The sequence below is a fragment of the Macadamia integrifolia genome, chromosome 2 (assembly GCF_013358625.1).
Source record: "Macadamia integrifolia cultivar HAES 741 chromosome 2, SCU_Mint_v3, whole genome shotgun sequence".
Classification (NCBI taxonomy): domain Eukaryota; kingdom Viridiplantae; phylum Streptophyta; class Magnoliopsida; order Proteales; family Proteaceae; genus Macadamia; species Macadamia integrifolia.
This window is the reverse complement of record NC_056558.1, coordinates 41126217-41143006: the sequence shown is the minus strand read 5'-3', so window position 1 is coordinate 41143006 and position 16790 is coordinate 41126217. Positions and strand designations below refer to the sequence as shown.

Below are 16790 nucleotides of genomic sequence, written 5' to 3'. Positions count from 1 at the left end.
CTTTTTCTTTTCTATTCACTTCTTACCAACCAAATGCACCCTTGAAGAACATCAATGAGGAGAAAGTAGGGGACATAAAGAAGTCATGAGAAGGCAAGTATCAACAGAAATGAGTTGTGGAGGCAGGTGAGTGAAAGAAGAGCAGAGGCTTATGGGGAATGGGGACAGTGACACTAGCTACCCATGCAGAATATCTGGCAATACTAGTTTTCAGATATCAAATGCTAGTACCAAGTAATGGTTTCACAAAATTAATGAAACTGATGATGACAAAAACAACAACATTAGTGTCCATGAAACAGTCAATTCTCTTCGAGAGGCTTTTGAGTTCATTTGCTAAAATCACAAAGATTTATGGGTTAGAAACCACTAGGAAATCCTTAAGGGTAACTACTCTTCTATCATCCATGAACTAAATATGAGAGATATAAGAACCAACAAAAATTTGTATTAGTGTATATACAATGACCTTCCAAGATGGTTGTATCAAGTACCCATTCTAGAACTAAAATAAGACAGAAATGGATGTGGAAATATGAACAACTTATAGTGCAAGATATGTTCTTATCATGATTGCTCCCGTGGGATCAGAAAGTAGATGCCTGATTAGACACATTCTCATGCTATTTGGTGCAATAACAAACATATAAAATGCAAATAACATGAGGTCGACCGATGAAAGTGTAGAGCCAAGAAAACCCTGCCACATCCTGCGAGACAGAAATTCATTCAACATTTCACTCCACATGAATAGTAATAAATTCAACAAAAAGGGCTAGACATTTGTTTATAGCATCTACCGATAGGTCTATTTGCAGCTTCAATTTCTATTACTGAGGCCTTTTAGCTCAGATTGCAAATCCTTATTTACAGTAAGTTAGCTGTCAGTATCAAGACTTGGGTTAAGCATATCAAGCATCAATAAGTCTGGGAATCATTCACTTTGGAGTCACATGGGGGGGTGGGGGGAGTGATTTCTTCACCCTAAGAATCCTTCGAAAATCAAACCATTGCTTACTAACAACAAACACACCCACCACTGCCACTAGTATTAGACAGTTAATAGAAATAGACCAGGCAATTCCATTATGGACCTACACTCCACCAGCTTATCAACAAGCACAGAGGCCATCTCTGACCTATAATAGATGAGAAGGGTAAACTATAAAAAATAAAAATAAAAACAGGGTACTGAACCATGTGCCATGATTGAAGTTCCAGCAAAGTGCATCTTAGAAGTCACCTAATTAGAATGTTTCTGGAAAATAATCCTATAATGTACTGTCTGATGCTTTCTGCATGAGTATACGAGGGATCTAATAACAACATATGCATAAGCCTCTATAAATGATCAGATCATGCTGCTTCAGATATTCAAGTATACTAATCAAACAATGTTTGATTTCCAGTCATGATCGGTGTATGCATCTCCAGCATAGGCCCATTATAATTCTCATGGATCTTTACCAGGCAGAATCATAGAATTAAACACTAAAGTTTGTCTATATGTTAATCGTTGATCCTGTGTAATGATTAATACATTTCCATAAATATCGGTGCTTACCTGCATCTTACCTGGGTCAATATCATTTTTCTTTTTCTTTTTTCTTTTTTCCTTTTGAATACCTATGTGAATATCTGAATTCACATTCACTGATCAGGATTTGGGTCTAACTCACACCAATGCATGTTGACCCCTAACTGAACCAAAATCAAAATGAAACAGATATATGAAATGGTCAGGTCGTATTAAGCCATTTTGTTCAGCTAGTCCAGTTTCAAGGTTCATCATTTAAGGTTGTAAAATGAAACCCAGATTGCCAGTGATAGGCTTATACAATGAATTTGGTTCACCTTGTTTTGGTTGACAGTTCACATATTTTGGTTCATAGATACTCACTCCTCTTTAGAACCAAGGAAGATTGCATTGGGATTTGGTTAAAGACAAACTGTGATTAAATCATCATTAAGGAACAATGATCTGATTGGACACAATTCAGTGTTCTCTGCAAAGATTTAAAGGACCTGGATGACAAGAAGATCAATGACCAATCTCGTGCAACCCAGAGCTGACCAGGACCATAAAGGATCTGTATGTAAGATCCCATGCGAGGTAAAGGAATAAGGATCAGGTGGACTCCAAACAGGGCCAGTACTTTTCACACCATTGACCACTCAGGTTCAGTACATGAATCCTGCTCCGAATTCCAATTCATATAGCCCAACGTCTTATACCAGACCACAACTCCCATGTCTTTCCTCAACCAGGGAACCCTATGTAGTCCCAGTGTTTCCATAGGCCTATTGGGTGTAAGCCTGGGGATATGCATGTCACAAAAAGGCCTGAAACCTAATCAATGAAGTGTGTCATGTCTGTTGGGGGGGGGGGGGGGGCTCAGGAATCAAGGTACTTGTGAGGTGTGCACCTCAACTAGGCATGCACTTTACCATGATTGATTATTGAGGTGTGAATCATTAACCCCGAACATTAGGGCTTTACGGTGTGAATCATTAACCCCCATCATTTGGGCCTTACTTTCCCCCGAAAAAAAAATGTTATATAATGATCGGTCTAACTTATGATAAGAAAGGGACAAAGGTGCTACACAAATAAATTACAAGGAAATCATGTATTCTTTTTATATTATATCTTTCTCCATTAGGTCTATTCTTTAAACTGCTATATGTTGCAGAATACACACACACAGATATATATATATATATATATTTATATAGTAATCATGTTCTTTTTTAACAAGGATATCTCCATTATTCACACACACACACACACAAGCACACCTACATATTCATATAGCTAGACTATACTTAATACTCTATAGACATCTCATGTATGCCTGTGAGGCCTATGACACATCTTGAGGATTACACCTGAAATCTTTGACATTTAGAAGTATTTGAATGTCAGCTATTTGCGCTCCCCAAGTTTCAGCAATAGTACTCATTTCCAATAATATTCTTTCTTCACTTTCCACTCAGCCATTTCAACACCTCATCTTACCTATACTCTTCTCCCTTCTTTCTCAATGAAAAATCATTCAATAAAAAGGTAGTAAATCAGAAAATGACAAAAATCACGACAAACATGTTATATGGCTGAATCAGTTCAAAATTCCTTCAAAGCACTAACATAACAGAGTGTTGCCCCTTCCTTAATTTAGAATAATTACCATGCCATTGCATCTCATTATTTTGCCTGATGTACAGCACAAAATAAGTGTGAATTCAGTAATTCTCTTGTTAGTTCATTTGCCAGTTTTCCATCTCAAGCACTTTTTTCCCATAAAACAGTAGATTCACAGATGAATAGATAACAACCTCTGCATAGAAACTGACATCTACAATTTCCCCGCAGATAACCCATTCAAGGTGTGAACATTTATGTACACTTACAAATGTAAGAGTGAAAAGCTGGAAGTTAAAACATACCAAGTAGGTAAGCGAAAGAAAGTGTAGAAGAAAGTTCTAATGCCTTCAATGTCCAATTGTAAAATTAGAGCTAATCCAAAGAGAAAGAATGCTCTCTGACGTTTCCTTTCTTTCGGCCAAAGCGTATTCCAAGCTGATATAGAAGATATAGTAACGGAAAATCAAGAAAAAAAAAAAAAAAAAAAAAGAAGAAGAGTACATCATGTAATTAATAGTGAATTATTTTTTCTTGATTAAATTGCAAATGAAGCCAAAAACAAGAACAGCAAGGGCAACAAATCCCATTAAGAGATGTTACACACTCTTTAGTGATCATGTTGAAAGCTCACTTTGTATGAGTTGAGTCAATGGATCATTTCTTTAAAGATTTTACACCTCAAATGGTGTCTATGTTCAAAGTTATATACTAATGAAATTTTAATTTACACCTAATACATCTTCATTGAGATCATAAACGTGTACATTTATATCAAATATATCTTCTTCTTTACAGAATTGACTTGCATAAAGATGTCTTTATAATGTCTAGATTATATGGATTTTGTTTTCATTTATGTTATTATAAATGTTCCCATCATCTCATGATCAAATCAACAAAGCCTCGTCCATGCATTTGGCTACAAGAACCCAAATCAACAAAGCCTCATCCATGCATTTGGCTACAAGAATCCTGGTTCAGCATCCCGACCAAAACATCTTTTTAGGATTAAAGGTTTCACTAAAGGTTTTAATATCAGTAGCAGACCTCACAAAACCGTCTCTACCTGGGCTTGGGACTGGCAGTACGAATGACACAGGTGGAATCAGTATGTAATTAAATGTACTACAAAAATAAGTGTTTGCTCTTGGGACACCTATAATTCTCTATATATTGTGCTCCCAAACTCCAAGGCTATCCACACACCAAAAAAGGTAACCTTCCTCAAGCATTATAGAGTTCCTTTGACTTTCCATTTCCTCGCAATTTTTTTTTTTTTTTTTTTTCTCGTGGTAGTGTAGAGTGTAGACTAATCAGTGAACCATGAAACTGGAATCATAGGTCTGATGGAGAAACTGTAACTGATATGAGAGGGCTTCTCATGTTTTCTTTTCTACTTAAGTAACATATTCCAAGTAGTTTACATGGATCATGAATAAACAGTCATGGTAGAATATCACATATTAAAGATTTGAATGCCTAAATTATAATGATGATGATGATGAAATCAAGATCTCTATGCACTTGCAATGGAACAAACAACAATTAATATAGCCTAAAATCATGGCCAATGCAACCATACCTTGCATTGAAATGTTCCCAATACTCTTCTCATAAGCAACTGTGCTCTTGGAATCAATACCATGCTTCAAAATTCTTGCAATGACAGAAGCATATTTTGGAGCCTCTGACAAAGATCGTACAACGGAATAGCCTGTTTGATGAGATTAGAACAGAAGAGAGCCACATTTGAATTTTCTTTCAGATGAAGAAAAAAAGAAACAACAGGTAAACTTTTTCTTTTTTTACCTGTAGCCGGATGCACCATGCTAGCTGCAGCGCCAAATGCTAGGTTCTTTTGCTCTGTATTTGGTAAGGATCCACCGACAGGTATATAAGACCACTCCTACAAGAATTATATAAACATTCCATCTTTCCCCATTTAGTACCCAAAAATATTAAAGAAAAAATATTCTACAAGTACAAATGAATATCTTAAACACCAATCATCATTGGAAAGAACTAAAAATCCTGATATCCAATTTGTGAGAATCAACAAGTGTGGCTGTATCTTGCATATCCCACCTATTGTACAAGTTTCTTGTGTTGTGCTTCAATTCTTGTATTTGTAAGAAATGTGATCACCTTTAATTGTATATGTAAAACTCATCCATAAACTTCCAGTTAATAATAGAAGAGGGTGCTCCAGACCAACAACATCCATGGACTGTGACCACCCATTACTAAAAATTCATTAATTATACACACTTGTGTTCCCAAGAAACTGGATAAGGCATAGATTTCCCAACGAATGCACCCCCCAGAAACTTAGAAGAGTATCATTTCAAAACCATGTGAATACTGAAAACTAGAAGCAAGTGTAACATACTGAATAGAGATTGCTAAAAATGCATGATACTCATCATTCTGACATTATAATGTCAAATGCCTGGTATGTTCTTCACACATTTAAAACATGTTACTGACGCCTAAATAAAAAAATAGAATTTTAAGTTCAGACCTCTTTGACCTTTGCTACAAGCTGAGAAAGGTATATATAGCATGACAACAGGCTTTCCCAGCAATCTATAGTACGTCCAGTTTTCATAAGTTAAAACACCCCCCCCCCAATATTTAGGTGACAAACAAATATCCTTGCATTGAATAAATTGGTCCATGGGCAACTAAATTCCATGATCTAAGACTAGACCCTCATAGGCTCATAGCCATATATGACTTCAATAGGGAAATAATCCTTTGTAAGCATGATTTGAAACCTAATTTAAGTGATCATTTTTCTCTGGAAAGGTTCAGATTCCTCCAGATTTCTCCACCCTCTCAATTGAGACAAAGTCTGTCTACCCAAAGCTGAAGGTGGCCTTAGCATTAGAAGAATTAAGAATGTCAATTCTGTGGGTATTCTTAAACTCATTTGGAAATTGTGTCCAAGCAGAAGGGCATCTAGGTAGACTGGATTCACTCCTACTTGCTCAAGCAACACTCCCTCTGGGCCGCCCCAATCCCTCCTGACAATTCCCGGATCTGGAGGAATATTCTCGCAGACCCTTGGCACTCAAGGCCATTTCCTTCTTCATTGGTAATGGTCAAACCACTTCCCTTTGGATGGACCCTTGGCACCTGGCTGTTATCCTCTCCTCCCTGGTGTCCCCCAAAATCATCTACTCCTCTGGCACCCCCAAGTATGCTCCTGTTTCCTGTATCTTGTCCCCTCCCTCATCCCTTCCCCCCCTCCTTGACCTCTGGTCCTCTCTCCCTCCTCTCCCTCTTGGCCACAGGGGCCGAGATGACAAATGCATTTGGCTCCCCTCATCCAATGGGATATTCTCTTCTGCCTCTGCTTGGTCCTTTGTCAGGTCCTCGGGTCCTGTGGTTCCTTGGCGTAACCTTGTCTAGTTCAAAGGTCACATCCCCCATCATAGCTTCACTCTCTGGAGATGCCTCTCTAACTGTCTCCCTACCCAAGCCTTCCTCATCCGCTGCCATATCCCTGTTCCCCCATCCTATTGCTTATGCCCCCATGACTCTTGAGGACATCTCTCATCTCTTCTTCTCCTGCCCCTTCTCCTCCTCCATTTGGAAATTGGTTCTCTCTAAATGTTGGCCCTCCGCTAGACCTATCCTCCCCTTTGACAAAATAGATTTGGATTGACATGACTTTTTCGGGATCCTACATCTGCGACACCATTGGAAAGCTTGCATTCAGTGCTACCATAAACCATATTTGAATGGAGAGAAACATCCGTAGATGGTCTTCCAACTATGTTACCTCCAAAATCCACTCCCTCTACCTCAGACCCGTCCCTAGGTCCATTAGGAATAAACATATCATAGCCTCCTGGAACCTCCACATTGACACCATCCCACATTCTTAACCCAATCTCCCTGCTTGCTGCCCCCTATCGCCATTGCATTTTCCGTTCCCTAGAGCTAGGTCTAGTAGGGTACCTTTTGGTTGTAGATCCGATGGTTTTTAAGCTTGTGATGGTGCTCTCTTGGTTGCAATTTTCGTTTGTTCCGTTTTGTTTGGCTAGCCTTGCCTATGCCTCCAACCCCCTTTGTATATTCTTCCCTGCTTGGTAATGAATTTATTTATTCATCCAAAAAAAAAAAAAAAACTATATTACCTACTATATTACCTCTTCATAAGTCTTTATAACTCGGATACCCATCAATTTCAATCTAGACATCAACTTTTTCTTCAACAGTTCAAAGGGCATGGCGTCTTTTGAAGCTAAACAAGTTTCCTGCAATAATATTTTGTAAATAACTGATAGTTGAAACATAATAGGAAGACCAAAACGAATTATGAACCCAGTGACCTCAAAGAAAACTCTTGTTGGTGACATAGGCATGGCATAAAGAAATGTTGGATATTCTGCTTCTAAACATTGAACTGCTTGTTTCCTATAATCTCTGTAGTCCATAAATACCATTAGGCTGGGATCATATGGGTTGTTTTCCACCTGAAAGACCAGAACAAGACAATTAGAGCAACGGGGCAGGAAAAAGTTACAACTTCAAACGAACTTCTTAAGAATATAATATTGTAAAGAAACAACTTATCGTCCAGGAGAGATGAAGATAAATAAATGGATCTCAGACAGTACCATTTTTTCATCTCAAACATGGTCCAACTTTCAGTATATTGTAAACAACATTAGAACTTATTGGGTGTTGGGGATATTTAAAAAAAATCAGAAAGCAACATAATTTCATCTCAAACATGGTTCAAAAGTACCATGAAATTTCATATCTTCAAGGATGACATATGAAAGTAAGGAGAAGCTCTGAGATTTCGTAATACAATTGAAACCATCATAGGGCTCTGTTTGTTAGAATTTCAATTATTGGCAAAATCTTGAAGATACCTTCTGATTTCATGGAGAAGAAAGACCTCAATAACCTTGGAAATTAATAAGGTTGTCTCTGAGATTTTTTGGGGGGGATTGGAAGAGGAATAAAAATTTGGGGAAGAGAAAAAAAAAGAGCCAGGGGCAATCCTAAGGAATTGTGATCTAAAACAAATGGTACACATTTCCATGGACACAGTCCTGCACAGCAGTCAGCAAAATCGCAAAATTCTATCGAAGGAAAGGAGATGGGAAATTCTTAAGGGAAAGGGTAAATTTTAGAAGACCAGCTGACCCTTGGCAGTATGGTAGATTCTTTAATGCATCCATTCAAGCTGTTGCACAAATGTAGTCATGTTTGGCTTCAACAAGATACTATAGCAAGGAAAGAAAAGAAGAAGAAGAGAGAAACAATACAAACAACAACAACTCAGCCTTTTCCCAACTAAATGGGATCAGCTACATGGAATCTTGCACGGATAGATCTGCTATAACAAAATAAGAAGAGGAGCACCAGATGCAGCTTGGAGGGGGGGGGGCAGTGTTGAATCAGGTTGGATGCCACTCACATAATTTCTAAGAACTGGGTTGGGTTGAGATGCATCTGAATGGTCACAGTTTAACACAACACCACCCTAAAAACAACATGAGGTGCTTAAGCTGAGTCAGAAATGAAGTAAAATAAAGTTTTCATTGGTAAAGTGAAGTAAAATAAATGGAAAAAAGAAATAGGTACTTTGACATGGTTGTTTGGTTGGAAGTAAAGTGGGAAAACTTTGGTGGTTTTACTTCACTTTTGGTGACTCCATGTTAGAGTTCATGTAGTAAGGGTATTATGGGCACTTTGTTAAATAAGTTTGTTTTTCAACCTCTGGATATTCTTATGTTAGTGTGGGGGTATTGATGTAATCTTACATGTTATTTCAAGTTAGTAAATATGTTAGTGAGAGAAATCGATTCTCACCCCAAGTGTTTCCAATCTCCTTTAGAAATCTTGACTCCACGTATTTATGCTTTCTCCCTTCCTCACAAAGTGTTTGGGTTGTGTGTGATGTGTGCATGCTAATAAGTATGCTTGGACTAAACTTGATCCAAAAGCTCTTAAATGTATTTTCCTTAGTAATACCCCTTCTACAAAGGCTATAAGTGCTACCACCCATCCTCCAAGAAGCAGCTTCTCTCAAAGATGTCACCTTTTGAGTTTGTGCCATTCTTTGTTCCCCATATGCCACCTTTTCAGGGGGAGAGTAATGGAAATAAAGAGGTGGCTGTTGTGTCCACTCTTTTTAACCTTAACCTATTCCTCCCTTTCTTTTTTATGTGGGCAAGCACAAGGGTTTGAATATTTCCAATATGTTAGACCATCCAGGGGGAGGTAGTACTAAATTGAGAAGACTGGCAAGGAAAATGAACTGCTTATATACAAGAAGGAAAGGAAGACTTGTCAAGAATCCTCTTTGGATCTACATACTGAGCCTCACCTTTCCGAGTCATTTAATACTCCTTCCCTTCCTTTTGAGTTAGATCTTCTTATTGTTGCTAAAAAAGGAATAAGAGCATGTACTAATCCCATACCCAAGCTTGTTTCTTATGATGCAATCCCTCTTACAAGTGTCGCTTTCTAAATTGCTCTTTCCTTAACTCCTATTCCCAAGAATGTCATTGAGGCCATGTCTGACCCAAAGTAGAAGGAAGCTCCGAATGAGGAAATGATGGCTCTTGAGAAGAATTGTACCTAGAAGCTTGATGATATTCCAAAGGGGAGGGTCCCAATTTGATGCAAACGGATATACTCAATCAAGTACCGATCATAAGGTAATGTTGAGAGATATAAGGCCAGATTGGTGGCCATAGGATATAGTCAAGTGTATGGAATTGACAACCCAAGACATTTTCCCCTATGGCTAAACACAATTCAATAAGAGTCCTTTGATCATTGGCAGCCAATCGAGACTAGCCATCGTATCACCTTGATGTGAAGTATGCATTCCTCCATGGTGACTTGGAAAAGGAAGTGTATATGTAGACCCCTCTAGAATTCAAATTTCCCTCAACTGAAGGAAAAGTGTGTCATCTTAAGAAAGCTTATATAGTCTCAAACAGTCCCCAGAGGCTTGGTTTGAGAGGTTTAGACAAGTTATACTGAAGAATGGATATACTCAGATTCAGGATTGTTACAATCCCAGATTCCTGTAACCAAACTAGTAAACCAGAAAAAGAGAAGAAGAAAAGAAAGAGAAGAGAGAAGAGAGAAAGGAGAAACCACAAGCAGTCCCAAAAGTTGAGAGCAATCTGCGATCTGTCCAATTTGATCAGATCATAGGCTCTCTTTGCTATCTATATCAAAATATAATAAAAAATTACAAGTATAGCCCCCAAACATAGAGACTTAACCCTAAAGACCAAAAGAGGGGCCGATAGGACAAGATTGCCCCTATTGGCCTAGAGAACCCAGCGCTAATCCCTCATCGGGATTAGCGGCAATCTCAACAAGGATGATCATACTCTATTTACTCGACGGGGTAATGATACCATCATAGCTCTAATCGTCTATGTAGATGACATTGTGGTGACTAGAAATGACTGGGAAGAGATAAAGAGAATTTACTTAACTCAATAATTTGAAATTAAGGACCTTGGACCCTTTAAATATTTATCGGGAATTGAAGTGTCAAGGTCAAAGAAGGGGACAAATATCTACCAAAGGAAGTTTATGCTAGGTTTGCTGAAGGAAACCGGATTATTGGGCTGCAAACCAGCAGACTCACTTATTGATCAAAATCATAAGTTAGGAGAAGATTGTGGATAGCCCCTAATCGATGCAGGGAAGTCGATTTATCTTTCTTTCATTAACTCGCCCTGATATTACCTATGCTATTGGGGTAGTGAGTTGGTTTATACATGCTCCTAAGAGTGGACATTTGGATGATGTGTAATGCATTATTAGGTATTTGAAGTCCAACCTAGGAAAAGGGATGTTGTACACCAAACACAACCATTGAAGGATTGAAGGCAACACTAATTCTGATTGGGCAAGATCTGTTTTTGATAAAAGGTCTACATTAAGGTATTACACATTTGTGGGTGGTAACCTCGTTACATGGAGAAGCAAAACATAGTCTGTTGTGGTAAGATTGAATGCAGAGGTAGAATTTAGAGCCATGACTTGTGCGGTTTGTGAGCTTCTATGGTTAAAAATGTTAGTTCAGGAATTGAGGTTTGATACTGAGGGCTCCATGGAGTTCTATTGTGACAACAAGGCTACTACTATAACTATAACTCACAATGCACATTGAGGTTATTTGGTATTTTATTAAAAAAAAAAAAAATATATGACTCTGGCTACATCTGCACTCCTTTTGTGAAAGGCCAGGGACCAGTTGGTTGATATCTTCACTAAAGAGATTAACTCTCTCCAGTTCAATACCCCCTTTTGAGCAAGCTGGGCATGTATGACATTTATTCTCCAGCTTGAGGGGGAGTGTTAGAGTTCATGTAGTAAGGGTATTATGGGCACTTTGTTAAATAAGTTTCCTTCATTACTTTGAACTCTTCATTCTCACCAAATAGACTCCAACTATTTAACCTAGGCCAACCTAAGCTTGAATCATATTGACAATACAGAGGAAGCGCAAGATGAAGAATCAAATGGCCCTGTCATCTATACTAGACAGAGCCACCATGTAAGATTCGCCCGATACTACCTTCGCACCAAGTAATGGAAAATTAATTTGAGGTGTGGCATGTTGGTCTTAGTATTTTAGTTTTCTTGTCTCATCTAAGGATGGTGTGGTGTCTTTATTTCTTGTCATTAATATGGCTTGTATCCTGCCTTTTGGCTGTCTTTTGCTCCTTTAATATATTTTTATTCATCCAAAAAAAATTATCAACCAAACATTTCAGCAATTAATGGCAAATAGTGGGTTCATAGGTAATACATGTTGTTCCCCAATTAATTATTTTCTTTTCTTAGTTTCTTGTCCCCTGTAACTTCATGGTCTTGCTCTTCCTTTCTTTCAATTGTTCCTTCTTCTAGTAATTTCCCTCTTTATATCAATAAAAAGAATGCACTGGTTAAGCTTGAGCAAAGCACAAGTTGGACCATGTTGCAATCTCTCTCCCTAGTGCACGTAAAACAGAAAGAAATGAAAAGTTTAAAGTACCAATGACTATCCAAAGCACTGAAGTAAGTCCATTATGGATACAGAGCACTAACTAACCAAAATACTGTTTTAGGGGGGGGGGCAAAAGATACCATACCTCTACCTCTAGCCCATAAGCTGTTTGGACAGAAACACGGGGACCTCCCACCTCATATTGCAAGAGTTTCCCTGAAGCTGCTCCAGAAGCAACAGTAGCAAGCCTATAGAAGCACTTCCGAAGTTAGATGTAACATTTAATAGTGAGAACTTGGAGTATCCGATTGTACCTGCAAGGAATGAAAATCCCCCTTTCACAAGCTACAATACTATGTCCATCGGCAGCTTCACTGATACTTTCCACTTTCGAATTAAGGTATGAAACACCTGACTCGACACACCTAGAAGAGATTAATAGGCATCATATATCTATTAAATTAGCAATCTAGATATTCTAAGAAACTGGAATATGCAACAAAGGTGACGAGAAGGAAAGATGAATGGCCATATTTACCTTTTCAGTAGCTCTTCATGAAGCAAGTGTCGACTGACTCGCCCATAAGCACGGCCAATTGTAATTGGGTTGTCACTATCAAGATAAACAATGGTATCCTGCCAAACATGCTCAATACACCCTTCAAGCCCAAGATCTGAAAGGAGAAATAGTTAGCTTCAAATAAAAGAGACCATATCAATCTATTCTTTCCATGTAACAAAGGATGGAAAAGGTGACAATTTTGATTCTACTTTTTATGTCGACTCATTATGCACTAATTTGGAATGCAGGCCAGATCTAGGGAAGACCTAGTTGGGAGAATAGTCCCACAAGGGGCTTGATAACAGGTCCCACAGTACAGAGATAAGATATGACAATATCCACATCTGGCATATATTTTGAAGGAACCGTTTGTTGGGCGGTGAACAACAAATCTAGTGCAATATTGAGAGTGATTGACAAACAATCACAACCACAAGCACAAACATGAGAGGAACATTAATACTCCATTTCAATGGCATCACTGAGAAGGATTCATGTTCTAAGTTATCAAATAAACTGAAAGTAATAAGCCCCAGCTTTGTCATTCTGAAGTTTGACTAAAAGGTAAAGCAAAAATTTGTGTATACAAAGACATATTGCAATTAAAATTCTGACTACTACTTTTCCAGAAGAAACACTCACCTACAAATTCATCCTCCCACACGCCATAATTATTTGTGAAAGGAAGATCAGGCCCAATGAGGCCAACTCTTAAGCCTAATTTAGCTGATTCTGCAGCCAGAGAGAGCCCAGCTGGACCACATCCTATCACCACTAAATCTAGCACAGTGTCTCCAGGAGATATTGGTGGTAGCTGCATTATGAATGAGTAAAAAGGGATATCATCAATAGAAACTAAATGGCCACAAGATAGTAAATCTACTTTAAAAATAAAAAAAGAAGAAGAAAGAAAGAAAAACACGAAGTATAGGTAATGGCTATTCAAAATGAAAAGAGTACCAAATATAAGATCATTTATTTTCTCATAATCACTCGCATCTACAGATTTGAAATTCAACAAAATAGGAATTGTACAGCTTACTGAAGATAAAGTATGGGACATGTAAGCACAATCGAATGAAAAGCTAAATTTTATTAAATTCACGGACATGCTGACAAGCCATATCAAAATTTTCTGGAAAAAAATCCCTCTTAGACACCAAATCAAATGCGCGTGCACATAGGCACACACACACGGACCATCCCTAGAAACCCTTAAACGTTGACACAATAGAACTTTTGGGCTGCAGATATATGATACCAGCATATAATGAACTAGCCTAAGAACATTTCTGTTTTGTCCTTATGGATTTATCCTTCCATCTATATTCTTCTAATAGTGAACTAGCCTAAAAGCCCTTCTTTTTCTTTACTTGTCATAAAAAATAAATTCATTGGGTAAGAAATGTACAAGTGGGGAAGTATTTCCAACTTAAAAACATGTGCCAAGGATCAACTAAAAGAGGATTCATTCTCACACACATTGTCTCTCAAACATCCTCCAACAGCTCAATGATCCATTGTTGTTTTAGTCTAACACAAATGACTAGTCCAAATGAGGTAGCTTTCATTTTTCTTTCCTTTTTGGGAGGGGGTGTTGTTGTTTTTATCCCCTCAAATAGAAAAAAAAGCACTCATTAGAGAACTCTTCTACCTTTTTCAAATTTCAAACAAACATAAGCAGGACTATTCTCCACACAATCTGACAGCAATTGCTGAAATGATATGGATAACAATAAATGAAAAACCTTATGACCTCCAAAGAGATTGCTCTTTCCATCTTAAAAGGCTCCATATTAAATTTTTTCAGCTATCATTCATCAACCATCAAACAAATGGTTGGAGTTCTCCTCCAATGTTAACAGAATGTGGCAGTTAGAGTTTCTCCTTTTCTCTTCCTAAAAGTTACTTTCCACATCTACCATTGTGAACCATGCAAAAGCTTCCACCCTGAACATATCTAGGCTCCCAAAATTTTCCAATTTAAGTTCAAGGAACCTAATTAGCATTTAAAGCACTACTATGATACATATGTGAGTAGCCCTCAAATACCCTCCTTCCCCCCCCCCAGCACTTCCTTCTCCCTTGTGGATCGGCATCACCTCCAATTTGTTAATTAGATAATGGGAAAATCTTGTTGTAACCAAGGTTGGCTACAACAAGATTAAAACCTTACTTTTTTGCCCCTAGTCTTATTCACAAAAGTCATTTAATGTGCGGTAATCCTATCATTCCCAAGTGATGGGGACATCAAAGTGTACAAGCGCAAGAAGAAGAAGAAGCAGCCATCTTTGTGGCTGGAAGAATAGAAAGAAGAAGAAGAAGAAAAAAAAAAAGGAGGAAGAAGGAAAGCTCGATCCAGGTTTTAGAAGATCTTAGAAGATTTTAGAAGATCTTGTGGGCCCCATTAGTTATTAGTTTAGTAGTTTATTTGTAGTATATTATTTTCCTTGTTAATCTTTTAATTAATTAGGAAACTACTTTATTGGTTGATTAGTTTTTAGAAAGTCTTTATTTACTAGTCAATTAACTCTTTTTATTTTTAGTAACTAGATTGATATTTATGTAATGGCTTAGGCCACGATTGAGGGATGAATGTTAATTGAAAAAAAAGGCCAAGAGCAAACCCCCAACCCCTCACGGTTCTCTCTCTCTCTCTCGTTTTCTCACTTTTCTCTCTCGCCTCTTTCCTCTCTTACTCTCTCGGCTCTCTCTTCTCTCTGCTTTCTTGTCTCGCCTCCCTCTCCTTCTTTCCAGTCTTATTTCTTTTTTTTTTTTCTGCTGCTGTGTTGTTACTGCTGCACCTGCTGCCTTACCTCACTGCTGCTGCAACATATTACTGGCGTTACAAAACTGCTACTGCTGCACCTGCTGCACCTGCTGCACCTGCTGCCTTACCTCACTGCTGCTGCAACATATTACTGCCGTTATAAAATTGCTGCTGCTGCACCTGCTGCCTTTACCACACTGTTGCTGCTACATATTCGTTACAATACTGCTGCTGCTGCACACTACTGCCATTACCTCACTGCCGCTGCTATACACTGCTGTCATTACATCACTGCTACTACTACTCTTGGTTGTTGTTTACCCTCCGCTGGCGCTGCTCTCTCTACAATCGGCTGGATGTATCTTCATCAACTAAAAGTGGACTGCAACCTCTTTATTTTGGAGGACCTTGATCTCTTCTTCTCTCCTCAGATCTGAACAGCAGTATGGTAAAACATTAAACTAAACCCTCCCCACATCCATTAATCCCTATTATATATATGCAGCCCATTGACGTTGAAGCCTGCCTTTGCCCTTTGTTTATGCCTATTTTATCGATTGTTTGCATATCTAATTTGGGTGTCTAGATGGATTTGTGCTGAACCTAATACTCGTATGTCGTTTGTTCCCTTCCCCATGCCCCCATTTGAAACTTGAGTAAGAATTTATGTGTTTTTCCGTCTAGATTATTATTGCTTTTGGCTACTTTGTTTATTAGTCTCGTTTTATCTTGCATGCTTAATCGTGTTGGCTGAGATTCTTTGGTCCTATCTACCTAAGCCCCTTGAGTCAACCCTACCTAGCTAGTTAATCTTGTAGGAGACCTAGTCACCTAGGAACCCCCTACATCACCAAGTAGGTGAACTAAGAAATTGTAACCTTACTCATTTTGCCCATTGCTTTATTCCCAAAGGCCCTTTAATGTTGTATTTAATGCAGGGGTAGAAAAGGTTTTTCAAAATGTTGAAAGTCATTAATGTAGTTTTCATTTGAAATGAAAGGATTACCCCACATTAAAATCTGCATTAAATGACTTTTGGGAATAAGAACAGGGGCAAAAAAGTAAGGTTACAATTTCTTACTTCACTTACTTGGTGACGACAAGATGCACCCTCAGTCCCTCAGATAATATTCAATCTCTGAATCATGTTCCACTATATCAGCTGTGTGCTTGTCACATTGAATACGTGTGTCCACTGAAATGCTTTTCTTCTATGTAAAAGTCAATCTAGATATTCTGTCATGTGCACCTAGAAGCAGTAGTCTCTTCAGTGCCCCAACCCTTCATAGAAATTGACATTAATATTTGAATATTTCTACGACTTAAA

General features: G+C 38.2%; 1 protein-coding gene across 2 annotated transcripts in view; it reads right to left on the bottom strand.

Moving 5' to 3' along the window:
- Nucleotides 1-428: 428 nt before the first annotated feature.
- Nucleotides 429-16790, bottom strand: part of LOC122063297 (lycopene epsilon cyclase, chloroplastic) — a 17367-nt gene continuing 1005 nt past the window's right edge. Inside the window, exons 2-11 of one of the 2 annotated variants that reach the window (XM_042627017.1) lie at nucleotides 13336-13507; nucleotides 12670-12805; nucleotides 12446-12556; nucleotides 12277-12379; nucleotides 7486-7629; nucleotides 7303-7410; nucleotides 4955-5051; nucleotides 4728-4859; nucleotides 3448-3580; nucleotides 429-710 (exon numbers count right to left, since the gene is read on the bottom strand). In XM_042627017.1, the coding sequence (XP_042482951.1) occupies nucleotides 545-710; nucleotides 3448-3580; nucleotides 4728-4859; nucleotides 4955-5051; nucleotides 7303-7410; nucleotides 7486-7629; nucleotides 12277-12379; nucleotides 12446-12556; nucleotides 12670-12805; nucleotides 13336-13507 (1302 nt within the window). In that variant the 3' untranslated portion in view covers nucleotides 429-544. The remainder of the gene's footprint in view (nucleotides 711-3447; nucleotides 3581-4727; nucleotides 4860-4954; nucleotides 5052-7302; nucleotides 7411-7485; nucleotides 7630-12276; nucleotides 12380-12445; nucleotides 12557-12669; nucleotides 12806-13335; nucleotides 13508-16790) is intronic. The other variant, XM_042627023.1, reaches the window with a different exon arrangement.